Raw genomic sequence first — 16,078 nt, forward strand, 5'->3', positions numbered from 1 at the left:
ATTGAATTTTAGACCTAGCCTCAATCATCATTACTAAAGTCGGTAACAAACATAGTCTCGATTATCCATTTTTTGATTTAATCATCAATGAGCATTGAGCAGCAGATCGGATTTCAATCCAGTTAATATCACTGGCTAGCGATGAAATTGAGAGTTGATTTTGAGCATGTCATGTAAATAAAGGTCTAATTAATAATTTCTATCAAATCTGAAGCCTAAAGAAAGACCTGCAATAGGCAGATTTAGCTCTTGCATAATGTATGTTTAATAGATAAACAAGTTTCAATTTGTAAAAGTGTATTTTCTTGTAAACATTTCAATTTTAGGAATGATACTCTAAAATAATTTAATTCTTTTGACTCCATAAGTGCATAGTTTGAATTTTACATTTAAGATGAATCCGCCTACCCACATCTAAGATCTTTACTACAATTTGATACCCGTGAATTCTTAAACGTATTGGCACTGGTGAGTAATTGTTTAATTTCTAATTAAATCATACAGGATATGATATGAATTAAAAACAAATTTGTTATAATGAATAGTATAAGTAGAATGTAAAACACGCTTTACAAAGTTTTATGAATTATGTAGTTAAAAGTTTTATCAAAATGCTGTACAGATAAAGATTATGATTTTTATTCCAAAATTTCAGGCTTTTGAAGAATCTGATTTCAATACTCAAAATGGGTAAGTATCTGCATTCATCTATTTATCATTTTTCAGGCGTATACATTTGTAGGTTGTCATTAAAGCTTCCTTTGAAGTATCTTGGGAAGATATAATGTTTTTGGTAACATATATTAACATATATAGTTACGGTATGTTTTCTTGTTGTATCTGCTGAGGGAATATATCTTTATTATCAATTCATACTAAAATTTTCATCAGCAATAATTTATAGGAATAATAATTAAAGCATGCTATAGAGATTCAATCCCTGATTTTATGTTAAATAAACATACATGATCATTGTTTACTGTCATTTATTAACTCTTATATGAAATATACAAACTATAGATGGCATACTGATATGCACATATAGAACCTATGGCAGATGCAATTCAAAATACGCCTCCTCACGTTGCTCACGTTGCTATTGAAATGAAATTACCATATATTTGTCTAAAAATGACTAATGTATTCTGTTGTTGAGACTTTAAACCCTATTTCATTCTAGTCAGATCAGTGTCATATAATTGAAACTGGCTTTTACAAACCATTTGTATTTATGGTTATCTGTTTTCTGTCGTTTAGTTGCTATCAGTTTTTCATATTTATTTCTAGAATTCAGAAGAGACAAAGATTAGTTGATATATTATTAAAGATAATGGTAGAGAGTATTGGTTTTACAGTAAGTATTTACAATATCTACATACTCAAATTAATGTGTCGTGTGTTTGATTGCAACAGACTCTTTACAATTAGTAAACAAACTGACTTTAGGAACAAAAGTTAAAACATCTGGTTCTTGTCCCATCACTAATTGAAATGGTATACTGTTGCTCCCCCCACCTCTCTGACTGATGGTTCGGCGAATTGTGGATGCTGTAGAAGCTAACTTCATGTGGTTGACCTGATATTTATACACAAGGTTTATGTTCATAGGACGAAGATTTCATATAATTACTATTAGAGCTATGACGTTTGATCACTTAGAAAAGGTTTGTTGACTCTCTAGAGGCTAAAGTTATTATCCAGTTGACTTAAAATTTATAAACAGCGTTTAAGTTCATGAAGTGAAGACAGCTATTGACTTTCAGCAATTTTAGATAATTGCCTGTTTCATAGTCATATGAAAGTAACTGCTGTGGGCGAATGTTTTGTTGCCTGGCAATGTATCTTTACCTAAAGCAAAGAGGGTTATTAATCCCATCGTCATTCTTCTCTTGGTAAATATTATGTAGTCATCAAAGAAACTTAATTAAATATATTTTGTTTAATTTCAGCCTGCACAAGTTGGTGTATTATTTACGTTCTTAGCAAGACAGATGGCTAGACATGAAAATACCATTATTGTTAACAGAGTTCTCTTTGAACAGGTTTGAACATTTGACTTCAGCTAAATTACCTCTACCTTCCTTAATCATTGCTAAAACTATATTATACGAACATTTAGATATAGATATTTGAGAGCCTGTGATAGTCTAGCAGTCAGAGCATTGAACTCTCAACTAGAATATTGCAGGTTCAAATCAATGCATGGGTGGAGAAAAGTCTTTTCAAATTTTCAAGCACTTAATCAGAAAATGATATATTCTCAGATTCGCGAAAGAGTATGTTCCTTAAAATAAAACCTATTGAATGTTTTTGTAATTTCTTGTAGGTGTTAGAGTTTCTATCTAATCCTGAAGATGAATCTCGTCATGAAGAACGTCAGCAAGCTTTAATGGAGTTGATACATGCTGGTGGTTTAAAACAATTTGATGAGAAGAAACTATTAAAATTAGCTGAGAATGCTAAATTGTACGTATTTTACCAGCTTGTGGTTGTGTTTATAATGTTTTAAGATGATAATACATGTTAATTACAAGCTAGATTTGTTGTTAAAATTGATTTTAAACATTAAAAATTCTAGTTATTTTGATTCTATTTCTAGTTCGAATTTAATTTCATATTGATATACATACTATTTAGATGTATCATTCATTTTTTTGTTTCTGACCTGTTCGAACTGTCTTAAAAAAACAGAGATGACATTTGTTCATTCTCTACTCTTATTTATATATTTGTGGTATTATTATTTCAGCTTTCGTGTTTGTGAATATTTATATGAAAAAAGACGAGAATATGATAAAATTCTCTCATGTTATTTGCAAGATCCTTCCAGAAGGGTAAGATACAAACCAAATTGTATATTTTTTAAAACTATTTTTAAGCACTGACATCAATTCATATTGAAATAAATTGTGAGGTGACTGTAAATTTTTTCTATTTCAAAAACTAAAATTGCCTCGTGTGTACTAGACTTCATAACATCAGATATTATAAGATATTAATATTAACCTAACTATGACAGTGGACAGAAGGTATTAAAAAGTTAAATTTCTTATATTTCAGTATCATGCATTCAATTATATCACAAGTATTATACAGAGTGAACGACCAGAAAAAGAGAAAGAGAGTGTAAGAAAAGAAGCTTTAAAAAGTTTAGAAGATTTGGTATCTATTGATTGTAAACAAGCAGCCCATACAGTTATTACTAATCTAGCTAGTAATCTACGAGATATTGTACATAAATTAAAACCCCAACCACAAATACTGTTTGAATTTCTTCAAGGAGTTATTACATATAGGTAAATTAATACTTCACAATAAGTAAATTACATGTGACAATATGCTTAGTCAAATTATTATCTTCTTCAACCGACTTCTTCATTATTTGATTTGTCTTGGCATGTTTGAAAAGTTATATTGGTATAGATTTGAAGCAAGGAAGATTGGACATTTGATTTAACTAACAACATATGAAATCATATTAGATTATGTTAAATAAAATTTCAAAAGCTAAATTATGTTATATGAAATTTAAGAAGCTAATTTATTGAAAAAAAAAAATATTTAAAAATTATTTGAAAAATGAAATATTGTCTTTTGGTAAGCTAAGTTGATTGCTTGGATATCCTTATAACTGACTCTCTATATGTATATATCTGGTTTGTAAATAAATGAATGTTTTATTTTTGTAATATTTTAGAGATGCACAGAGTAGTGCTATAAATGCTGATAAACAAGTACATATAGAAGCTGATATAATAGAGAGTTATATTGATTTAATGTGTCGTTATAAACCTGCTGATGTACATAATTTTATTAAAGTTACAGAAGGATACAGGCTAGAGGAGACACTGGATGTAAGTTTTTAATAAGTTATGAAATATACTATATAATAGTAATAAATTTGACATTATTTTGTTTAAAATGAGATATTTTGTTGCCGTGTATTCAGGTTACACTCAAATTTAAAACTTTAGTGAACAAAATAGGTTTTGTAGTTGTCGAGACAAATGCATTTTTATATACAAAGGTAACAAACAATTAAGGTATACAGTATGACTTTACCGAATAACCTGTTATACATGCATGAAATTTACAACTGATTTGGATTATTTTGTTAGATTTGTCGTCAGTATAAAGTATCAGAAGCCACAGCCTATCTACTGGAGAAAGCTGGTGATATTCCTGGTGCATTTGGTATTATGTTAGAGGTGAGTCATCATATTCATAATTTTATATATTATTATTTTCTCTTGATTACTGATACTTTAAAAATGTTTTCAGAATGAAACAAATTGTTGGACACATTAAGTGGGAAAATATATTAACTGATACCTTAGGTGACACAGTAAAAGATTATGTGAGTTAAGCTGAGAACAGTTATATTATTGGGGGGTGGGGGGAGCAATTGTAACATTGATACCAAGCATAACATTGATACAAATAATACCATTGGGTAAGACAAAGTATAACATTGGATGAAACAGCTTATGACATTGGGTAAGACAGTTTATAGTATTGGATGAGACAGCTTATAACATTGGGTGAGACAAATAGACAGCCTATAACATGGGTGGGACAGCCTATATCAGTGGGTGAGACAACTTATAACATTGGGTGGGACAGATATAACATTGGGTGAGAGAACTTATAACATAGGGTGGGACAAATATATCAATGGGTGGGACAAATATATCATAAGATGAGACAAATTATAACATTGGACGAGACAAATTATATCATTAGATGAGTCAAATTATGACATGATAAAAACTGGATGAGACAATGGTATTAGTAGAGGCAATGGTATGCTACGGAGTGAGCTTTAGTAGATCTTGTGAGACTCACCAGTAGATTGAGAACTTTAAATGATGAGAAATTGTATGTACATATAATTATATATTTCTAGTGTTCAAGCTAAATTAAGAGTATTTATTATTATATATTTATAGAGTGTTCAAGCTAAATTAAGAGTATTTACAGTAGCCGCTCAAAAATCAGATGAATCAAATAATAGTAAGTACATTATAGTTTATGACACTGGGATATGGTGGCCTTTATCCCTGAGATTAGATAGTATATATTGAGTCATTCTGACAGGACAAAAAAAACTTTGGTTCCATTACAAATCAGTATTGCATGTCAAAGAAAACTGTAATGGTAGGTAGAAAACTTATTGTCATTGAAAAGGTTTTATCAGAAAATGACTATGTTAGTCTCAAACTAATCAACATATTGTGTTAATAAGACCTTTAACTACATTTCATGCTTTATTATTGTATCTCTTTAAATTAAAGATTTGTTAGAATTCTAATTGTATCTAAACATTATATCATGTATTTCTTTAGCTATAACAGTTTTATTCCAAGAGGTTGAAGCTGCTTTACTAGTTATTATTCAGTTATGTCAACGTAGTTCTGGCAAGATGGATGAAGCAGAAAGAGAGGTTTGTATGGTTGTAGTAGTAATGCTCAAAAATCTGAAAAATAGTGATTGTGCTATTAGGATTTTTCACACTAGATTTCCGTTTGTCAGGAATAAATTTGGCAGGCAAGAAATATGCATTAATTTGTTTGGATCAAGCTTAAGTTGTTTGGATCAAACCAAAAAATAACCTGTTATCTCTTTGCCAAATTAGTCTTCCATGAAAAATGGCTTGCAAAAATTAAAAGTCAGAGTCAGCAAGACACTGCTGTTTACAATGATCTTGACATGATTATAGTCTTGTTATATTTACAATATCACAGAGTGATGAAGCCTTGCAACCTTAAATCAAACCCAGTACCAACCAGTATTTAATAGTTTTAATTTACTGTTTTATTTTTAGGCGTTATGGTTTCCGTTGCTTGAGACTGTCATGTTACCATTACGTAAACTGAAAGATCTAACAGACAAAAAAATATTACAAGGTAGGCTTCTATTTATCAACTTCAACAACAAATAGTGTAATAATACATGTACAAATATATACGCTAAAACTTTTTTACTGAAAATATTCATCTGTTTTCTCATAATATTTCATTGTATATGCTCTGCAGGTCAGAGTTTTCAGGATATATTGGTTAAATTTGCTGGAATTTATAGAAACATGTCAAAATTGACTGTTATCAAATGAGCAGTTGTTGGAGTGAAATTTGTGTTTGTGGACCAAATCCACTTTATTACAATTTGGGCCTCTCCACTGGAAACAAATGTATAAATAGATTGCATAAAGTCACCGACACTAGTTCAGATAATATCTAATTTTTCACAACTCAATCCTCTCAATGTCCTCAAAGTTATTTTTTAACTTTGAATCAAGAAAACATATCAATGAATGATAATCTTCCTGCTTATATTCATTCGTATTAAAAAGAATCCCATCAAAAGATTTCACCCAAGACTTGTTGGTGAAACTGGCTTGTTTATATTGGCTACAGAAGATGACAGTTTCATTAAATTTTCAATTCATCATGTCTTTGTAAATACTAAAATGAAATGAACTATTTTGTACTGAAAATCCTTTGAGTAATTCAATTTTGACTGTTTTGTAGTTTTCAGCTTTAATGTCTTAGGATAATGAAAAAAATGAACATTAATTATAGCTGTTTATATTGTAGATTTAAAAGCAATGACACATCATGTATTAAATAGTATGATGGGTTATATATCTCCTCCAGCTATTCTACAGAAAATACTTCAGGTGAGACCAATATTTCATAGGGGAGACAAGATACTTAATTTTGTCGAGTACAAGCACAATTAATCTTAACTCATAAACAAATCAAACCAATTCAAGAGACTGTAGATTTAGCTCAAACTGTAAAGGATAACCATGCCTCATCTTGTACTCAAACCTGATATGGCACTATGGACAGTCTCTTCACAATTCTATAAGTGGGTGTTTTGATTCCTTAAAATTAACAAGAATTTGTTTCTGGACAGAGAATATGACAATTTCTTTTATGATATTATATCATTTTATAAATCAAATGTAATTATAAAAATTTAATATACTGATAAAAATTTAAATGTATTGAAACTAAAAAAAACCCAAATTCTATAAAAAAAAGGTTAATTGATATTGGTAAGTTTTCATTATCTCTACAGGATCCAGCTTATAATACTGGTAAATTTGGTGAAGTTAAAGAATTAATTATCGGAATGTTAGATAATTATAATTATGAACAAGTAAGTAGAGTTGTCAACTTTTAAATTAATATAGTCACATGTGTGTGTGGGGGTGGGGGGGGGTAGCCGAATGGTTAACTCGTGGGTGTTGGATCATAAGGTCTGTCATTGAATTGTGTAGCATGGTTTTGATTTCCCTCTTGTACATGACAAGTAGTACGGTCACCTGTCCAACCTCAGGGGATTTCTTGAGAGTCCTCCAGTTTCCTCCCACTGCTAGGGACTCTTACCAGCAAGGGAATTATTGAAATGAAATTGAACAATATGTAAATCCCGAAATAACCTAGTTTGTGTCGAGTGGACGTTGAACCCCATTTGCCTCCCACATAATAATTTTTAGAACTGAGATCACTACTAAAGTGTCTAGTGGCTGAATTAGCAGTCTGGGCCTTGAAGTGGTGACACTCACAGTCTGTGGCAGAAAAAAGTTTTCATGGCTACTAAGGAAAATGTGGCAGTATTAAATCAGTTGCTGACTCACAAAATGTTTCTCACTATCAAATCACAAGAGTGTTCATATTTGACACTGGTGTTTTTTAGCTTTCGAGTCTTGTGAAAAAGACATTTTGCTCAATTTATTGATATGTAGATGTTTAAATATCAAAATTGATAATTTTTCTTTTTTCAGACTTTGATGAAAACTTGTAAAAATTTATTATACCATGATCTTCATGTTCATCTACGTAATTTAACGGGTGCTGCTTCTAAAGGTTTTGTACCAAGAGGAGACAACTGTCATCTGTGTTGCCGTAGCTTTACAAACTCAGCAGACTCAGAATCTGTGGTAGTTTTCAGGTAAGATACTGATTTCCGAGATAAGTAAGAAGGGATTAAATAAGATAATTTAGTATGTGAGTGAATCTAGTGGTATAAAAACGTGTTAATACATTACTGAAAGATAAATGAGAAGTGGTATAATTAGGTGTTAGTATATGGCTGAAAGCTAACTGAGAAGTGGTGTAAGGTGTTAGTATATAACTGAAAGCTAGATGATAAGTGGTGGAAAAACTGAAAAGCTAAATGATAAGTGGTGTAAAGTGTTAGTATATGACTGAAAACTAGATGATAAGTGGTGTAAAGACGGAAAAGCTAACTGATAAGTGGTGTAAGGTGTTAGTATATGACTGAAAAGCTAGATGATAAGTGATATAAGATGTTAATACATGACTGAAATCTAACTGAGAAGTGGTATAATAAGGTGTTTTAGTACAAGATTGAAAACTGTTTCGAGCTCTGTATTAAACTAAATATGTCAACTAGGACAATTGGATGGAACTACCTAACCAACATTAAATGCATGTTAAGTAATATCTCAGTATTCATGGGTTTTAAACATCCATAGTGCAATGTCAAAGGCTAATTTATATCTTAGTTCACTCAGTTTTCTAGTCTACCATACTATGTGTTATAATTGGTAGTAACTGTTTTGATAAAACATATGGCATCTACATGTGTTTGGTATCCAGAAATTTTACATCATTGTGTTATTGTAGCAAGGTCTATTGATAAACAGTTGAGATAAATTGAAATAATGATCTTTATAAAAAGTATTTGAATTAAAAACAAATTTACCTTGCTCTATTTCAGGTGTAGTCATTGTTATCATATTGGTTGTTTACGATCTGTTGGTTCGGTACATGTTATTGATGGTTATGATAATTTGGTGTGTTATATCTGTAATAATGCTAGAAAGTCAGGAAGATTACAGAGTTCACGATTTTATCGTCATATTTCGGTCTCTAATACTCAACCAGCTATAGTACAGAGAGGAGATACAGTAACCAAAGAGGTAAAGTATAGTGCCAATTCCTTTTGGGAACATTTCATTTTGACAGTTCTGAATTCTTTTTCATTAAACTATATGAAATGGGTTTTAATGTCCTACTTTTTTGCCCCAACCACGCTAATGAAGGTGGACATAAGCCATACAGTGTGTGATTAGAGACATTTTGCCTTGGCAGCAATTGAATTCCAACTGACAAGGGTTGTATTACGTGCATGCCTATGTGTACACAGGAATTTGGTTTTTCGTATCCATCCAAACGACTAAACGCTGTTCCTTGCCAGGTCCCTTTGACAAAGGGAAACCATGCCAGAAAATTCTAGGGAAATTTCTCGGCCAACTCCGAGGTCAAACCTAGTTAGTTAGCCAGCACTATTAAGCTGCAATTGATTTAAGTTCAATAGAATTGTCTCGTGAAATGTTCAATTAATTTGTATCTAAGTTTAATGTGTGTTTTGTGAAATGGGACCCAGGGATGATCGACTGTTGAATTGTTGTACAAAGATTTCAACTTAAATGATGCAGTGTATTGAATTGAGGTGCTAAATCAATACCTCCATTGTTTAATCTTCAAGACTAGTTATTTTTTTTTACTACTTTTATTTTTACAGATCTTGTTAGATCCACAACATACGCAAGACTTTAAATATATCAGAAAATCCATGAAAACAAAATCAAGAGTGAGTAATTTGAATGCATTTTGTGATCAGCCCAGAAAAGGCTGCCGAGAGGAGTTTTAGGCCAATAATATTTTCTCTGTATTTTGAATGTATTTTCCAATCAATGGTTATGTATTTACTATTTAGAACCTTGACTATCAAAATATGTATCTTAATAACAAAAATTAATTGTCTTATTTTTAAATTTCAGCTAGCAATTTTAACTGAATTGGCACGTCCAGAGAAATCCAGAAGTGATCGTTCTGGAAGTAAATCCACCATATTTAAAACAGAAAGTTTCCAATTAAAACTGGCACCACCACCACCTATGGAACTATAGATTTCTTCAAACATTTGTAGACTCTTTTATATTCAAGATGATAATTTGTTTTCCTGATATGTCTTTGAAATCATAAAAAATTTGGTCAGGGTTTTACTACAGTGGTGTAGAAAACAATCACATGCCAAATAATGTTTGCCTTTCAAAGCTGTCTCCCAATATCATTACAAAGCCTCAGCATCATAATGATGGGGGAAAAAACTTTTGTGCTTGACAAATACTCATCATATACAAATTAACTATCATGGGTTTTTGCAATTAAAACACTGAAAGAAAATTTAGGGCAGTCAATGATAGTTTGTTTTGTCAAGGCAACATAATGTACTTAGATGCCCCAATTTCGGAACTCTGGAACTTGACAGCTTTTTTTCAAACCAGGAGAAAACTAAATGACTTGAAAGGACATTTTTCACCAGCTGCATATTATTCATATTTATTGTATATTCAAAACAACATAAAAGACAGAGCAAAAAAAGTTGACACTCCGTTTACATGTTCCATAAAAAATACAAAGACAGTTTTGATTTAAACAATGTGAATATTTTATTGAGAGGAAGAGGAATAAGTTTCTCATGTCTGGAGCAATAGTGTACTGGCTACATGGCAGGGTTAAAGATCAATGGGGTCTAGATAACTAATTACACGAGTCAAGGACAAGTCCTCGATTAAGTCTTATGCAATCTAATCATTAATAGCATATGTGGCCGCTGTAGGCATCGATACATGCCAAAATGCATCTCTTCGTGGATGTCGTCAGTCATCTTATGATGTCATTGGGAATCCTTTGCCATTCTTGCAATAAAGCTTGCTCAAGCTGATGTCAGTTTGCAGGAAAAGGTGTCCGTTGCCTCAGTTGCCAATCAAGATGATCTCAGAGGTGCTCTATTGGGTTCATGTCTGGAGAACATTCTGGCCAAGTTAAAGCGTGGACGTTAACATTGTTCCAATAATCACAAACCAGTCTGGTGGTATGTGGTTGGGCATTATCATGCAGCAAAATGGTAACCCTTTGTTGCTGTTGTATGAATGTACTGCCACAGGTTGCAGAACTTCATCTCAATAACTTTGGCCATGGAAGATAACAAGCCTTGTTCTCTGCTGGTCACAAATCTCTCCCCATATCATAATACCACCTCCACCATGAGGATGAACATCTTGAGTGCAGTTAGGTGCCAATCTTTAATATCTATGGTGATAAACACGAACCTAGCCATCATTTCTGAACAGGTTGAAGTAACTTCCATCTTTGAAGAGCACACATTGCCAATCACACCGCTGCCATCAACGTACAGTTATTGACCATTGTAACCTGCGCTGACAGTGTTGATGGCTCAAGTTCAAACCTCAAAATAGTCAATAGGCTCTTATACCAACAATGCGGAGCCGTCAGGAGACAGTGTGTCTGCTTATGGAGTGTCCCAATGCTGTGGCCGCCGTTGCCGTTACGAACCCAATCTGGAGGTGAATTGGCCGAATATAGCAGTCTTCAGCTAGAGTTGTGACCCTTAGCCTTATGGATCTTGGTCGGTGTTGTGTTCGACCTGTTTGCTGAAACCGCCAGATTGCTGATGTTGGTTGGAGTGTAGTGGAACGTTCTTACGATTCGCCGTTGAGAAGCCCCCATCTGTGCCATACCAATAGCCCTATCTCATTCTTCCAGTGATAATCTTGGCATCTTTGTAGAGGTTTTTTGCTCATACTGAATCCCCAAGGTATCTAGACAACTATCATCCATATGCATCTTGAGAAAATACCCACAATCCTGGTTTTACGATTTTTCGCATCTGCCTGAAATTCAGCATATCCTGCATTCAGTGACTGCGATGTGTTCACGGTGAATATTCTTTCAAATGTTTTCTGATGTCTAATTGCAACTTTATTGTATAGATAAAACTAGATTTATATGTGTCAACTTTCTTTTGCCCCGTAGTGTGTATATATATATATATATATATATATATATTATCATTTACTGCCTATATTCATATTTTTGTAGCAAAGGTGAAAATCAAAGTAGACAGAAATTATTACATTCCAATAAATAATCAAATTATTCATTATCAGCATAAAGTGATGTATAATATAAGGAACATTTATAATGTTGAATAATTTGTGATAAAAATTTTATATTTATTTTTTGTTATCACACTGTAAGTGCAATATAATATTATAATAAATTGTTTGTTAGATTTGAATTATATTTTGTTGAATGTTGATTATCATTTTAGGGATTTTGAACTACAGAATGCTTCAATTCCGTTGGGATTTATAAAATGAAAACTTTGCAACATGCGGCTGTGAAGACTTAAGGGTTCTTTTACATGCATGCCAGTGTGCACACAGGACCTCAGTTTTTAAACCATCCAAATGACTAGACACTGTTCTTGCCAGGCACTCTATCCTGCACCACTGACAAGGGAAAACCTCACCGGAAAATCCTTAGGAACTTTTTCGGCCAACACTAGGGGAGAACCGGAGACCTGGTTAGCCAGTCAGCATCCTATACACCAAGCCACTGTGACTCCCTTTGACGGATTAAATCAGTTCAAAGATGTTTCTGGTAAAAACAAAAATTAAATTTGACAGCCCAAAGAGTCTGCATAACTAAATATGCCAGTGTCGTACGGTATAACATGCAATCCAATATCAACAAACCTGATGTTAATGCATTGTTTTATTGTTCCATTTACTGGTTGGCAAAACAATGTAGAGCGTAGTAGTTCGAAGGCTGCAGTACAGTCACAATCGAATAGACATGAGAAAACTGGATGATGTAAAGATGTTCACAGTTTTTAGTTAACTGATCAATCTACCCACACTATGTCTGCCCATTTTCCACTAAGGTTAAGCAGAGATAAACAATTTGATTGGTTGGGACTTTGAAACACAATAACTTTGTTTCTAATTGACTAAGTTCCATGATGAGAATTTTCTGATTGGTCAAGATTTGAAACAGAACTACTCTGCTTTTATTTGAGCCAATTGAGGTAGAATGTTTAACCATGTTCATCAGGTGAATGTCTTAACTGAGTTCAATGATTAGCCATTTCCCACTAAAGCTAAGCAATTCCATTGGTCGATGCTTTGGGACAAGATAACTTTAATTCTAACTGATGAAGAGGAATGAAACTTACCCACTTAGTTTCACTACCAGGTACCTTGACTGAGCTAATTTGAAATGAAATGAAATGAGTTTTAACCTCCAACTGTGACTGAGTTTGATTGTGAACATGTTTTGCTTAGACTAAGTAGGCCTATAGATAATCAGTTTGATTGCTCGATACTTTTGAATTCTGAACAAGCCAACAGTGAGGTTGATGTCTCCCGCCGAAATCCAAAAATAAATAGATGACACACATTAATTTATTGCACATTTATTTTTTTTTCAAAAGTATCAAGCAATCAAACTATACACTAAGTTTCATCACTCTCTATCAGATAGAATCACGATTATCTTGTCCCAAAGCATTGACCAATGAAATTGATTAGCTCTGCTTAGGTTCAGCTCGAAATGTTAATCGTTGAACTCAGTCAAGACATTCACCTAATGAACATCTACATCAAGTCTAAACATTCTATCTCAATTAAAAGCAGAGTTGTTATGTTCCAAAGTCTTGACCAATCAAATTGTTTATCGCTCATTAGCCTAAGCAGAAAATTCTCACCATCGAAATTAGTCAAGGTAATGATATAATGAATCTATATTCGGAGTTCCATCGCTCTCACTTCATTATAACCAAAGTTATCGTGCCTCAAAGCATCAGCCAATCAGATTGCTTATTTCTGCTTACCTCAAGCAGACAATGTTCATCATAGAACTCCATCAAGGCATTCACTTAATGAACGCCTACACCAAGTTTAAACATTCTACCTCAATTAGAAGGAGAGTTATTGTGTTCCAAAGTCTCGACCAATCAAATTGTTTATCGCTCTGCTTACCCTCAGCAGAAAATATTCATAATCCAACTTAGTCAATGTATTGATGTAATAAAGCTATACACCAAGTGTCCTCACCCTCATTTAATTAGAACTAAAGTTATTGTGTCTCATGTATATCAACCGATCAAATTGCTTACCCTAAGCCGAAAATTCTCATCTTCGAACTCCATCAAGACATTCATCTAATAGACACCTATGCCAAGTGTGAACATTCTAGCTCAATTATAATGAGAGTTATTGTGTTCCAAAGTCTCGACCGATCAAATTGCTTATCGCTAAACTTACCCTGAGCAGAAAATGCTCATTATTGACATTATCAAAATTAGTTAAGGTATTGATGTAATGAAACTATACACCAAGTTTCATCCCTCTCACTTAATTAGAACTAAAGTTATCCTGTCCATAAGCATCAACCAATCAAATTGCTTATCTCTGCTTACCCTTAGCAGAAAATGCTCATCTTCGAACTCCATTAAGGCATTGACGTTATAAACCCCTACACCAAGTTTGAACATTCTAGGTCAATAAGAAGGAGAGTTATTGTGTTCCAAAGTCTCGACCAATCAAATTGCTTATGGCTCTGCTTACCCTGAGCAGAAAATGCTCATTTTCGAATTTAGTCAAGGTATTGATATAATGAAACTATACACCAAGTTTCATCACTCTCACTTAATTAGAACTAAAGTTATCGTGTCCCAAGGCATCAACCAATCAAATTGCTTATCTCTGCTTACCCTAAGCCGAAAATGCTCATCTTCGAACTCCATCAAGGCATTGGCCTAATAAACACCTACACCAAGTTTAAACATTGTAGCTCAATTAGAAAGGGAGTTATTGTTTCCCAAAAATTGTGACGGACAGACAGACGGACCAACCTATTTAAATAGTCCCCTGCTTTCTTCGAAAGGCGGGGGACAAAAAGATAAATGTGCAATATTAATAGACCGGAGGCTCAGCGCGGGGGGGGGGGGGGGTGTCCATCAAATGGGCACAAAACCAAACTTTTCCAAAGTGAAATTTTGCGTAGAATACGATGCCGAGTGGTAATCAGTCCGCCGTTGGGGCGTTATCGAGATATTCGGGGTCAAAGGTCAAATGAGTTCATTTGCACTGAAAGTGAATGCGCAGTCATTTATGTATTATGAAAAGAAGCTGAAAATGATCGAAAGTAATCACACTTTCAATAAAAATATAAACTTGCTAAATTCACCGTTGGTCTTAGTGACCCTAGAGGTCAAAAGGTCAAATTTGCCGTTTTTGCACTAGGAAGATTTAAAGCAATAAAATGTCAACGTAAAATATAAAAACTAAAGCGAAACCTGTTCTAATTAATAATAGGAACATTTAAAATTTATCTTTAGGTGGTCTTAGCACCGAACCTTTACTTTGGAACGTCGAAAATGATCTTGCATAACAGAACCAACACACTTTGAAACCTGTTTCAAAAATACGTAATAACTGTTAAATCGAAATCTCTCCGATTTATTTTCACAACGATTGTTATACATAATGATACTAGTTATCTGAAAAACAACTGAATAGTTTCAGTGTTGGACTCCAAACTGCAAGCCACGTGGATTTCGTAGAATCCCAGTCTAGGAAAACCGACGTTAATCTGTGACGGGAAAACACGTATCTGACGACGAAATTAAAAGTTTGCAAATTTTTTTATGAGTTTTTATGAATTTCGCCGGAACATGGACGCAGATAAAACCGACGAATGCATTGTACATAGTAGTTAACAGGATAGGGCCTATATATGTCGTATTGGTAAATGTATAGCGGGGAAAATTTGGGCAGGATTTGTGACGCGGCCTGCAGGCTGGAGTCCAGCCACGGAACTGTTCAATTGTTTTTTTCAGACAACTAGTATCATTGTGTATAGCATTCGTTGTTTTGTGTATTTTTGAAACAGGCTTCGAAGCGTTTTGGTTCTGTTATGCAAGATCATTTTCGACGTTCCAAAGTAAAAGTTCGGTGCTAAGACCACCTAAAGATAAATTTTAATAATGTTCCTATTATTAATTAGAACAGGTTTCGCTTTAGTTTTTATATTTTACGCTGACATTTGTTACTTTAAATCTTCCTAGTGCTAAAACGAAAAATGTGACCTTTTGACCTCTGGGGTCACAATTAAGAACAAAAGTGAATTTGGCGAGTTTACATTTTTATTGAAAGTGTGATTAACTT

The 16,078-nt window shown here is 33.3% G+C and overlaps 1 protein-coding gene across 1 annotated transcript in view; it reads left to right on the plus strand.

The window, feature by feature from the left end:
* LOC126821050 (vacuolar protein sorting-associated protein 8 homolog) overlaps positions 1-12,144 on the plus strand; it is a 37,798-nt gene extending 25,654 nt beyond the window's left edge. The window contains exons 25-42 of the mRNA XM_050549345.2: positions 395-468; positions 656-690; positions 1,288-1,354; positions 1,950-2,042; positions 2,327-2,466; positions 2,750-2,834; positions 3,061-3,296; positions 3,698-3,854; positions 4,119-4,208; positions 4,950-5,013; positions 5,346-5,443; positions 5,825-5,906; positions 6,597-6,679; positions 7,087-7,167; positions 7,796-7,962; positions 8,755-8,956; positions 9,562-9,630; positions 9,821-12,144. Coding sequence (XP_050405302.1) covers positions 395-468; positions 656-690; positions 1,288-1,354; positions 1,950-2,042; positions 2,327-2,466; positions 2,750-2,834; positions 3,061-3,296; positions 3,698-3,854; positions 4,119-4,208; positions 4,950-5,013; positions 5,346-5,443; positions 5,825-5,906; positions 6,597-6,679; positions 7,087-7,167; positions 7,796-7,962; positions 8,755-8,956; positions 9,562-9,630; positions 9,821-9,949 — 1,952 coding nt within the window. The 3' untranslated portion in view covers positions 9,950-12,144. The remainder of the gene's footprint in view (positions 1-394; positions 469-655; positions 691-1,287; positions 1,355-1,949; positions 2,043-2,326; positions 2,467-2,749; positions 2,835-3,060; positions 3,297-3,697; positions 3,855-4,118; positions 4,209-4,949; positions 5,014-5,345; positions 5,444-5,824; positions 5,907-6,596; positions 6,680-7,086; positions 7,168-7,795; positions 7,963-8,754; positions 8,957-9,561; positions 9,631-9,820) is intronic.
* Positions 12,145-16,078: the final 3,934 nt, after the last annotated feature.

Source organism: Patella vulgata, chromosome 5 (genome assembly GCF_932274485.2).
Source record: "Patella vulgata chromosome 5, xgPatVulg1.2, whole genome shotgun sequence".
In the NCBI taxonomy this organism is placed as follows: Eukaryota; Metazoa; Mollusca; class Gastropoda; family Patellidae; genus Patella; species Patella vulgata.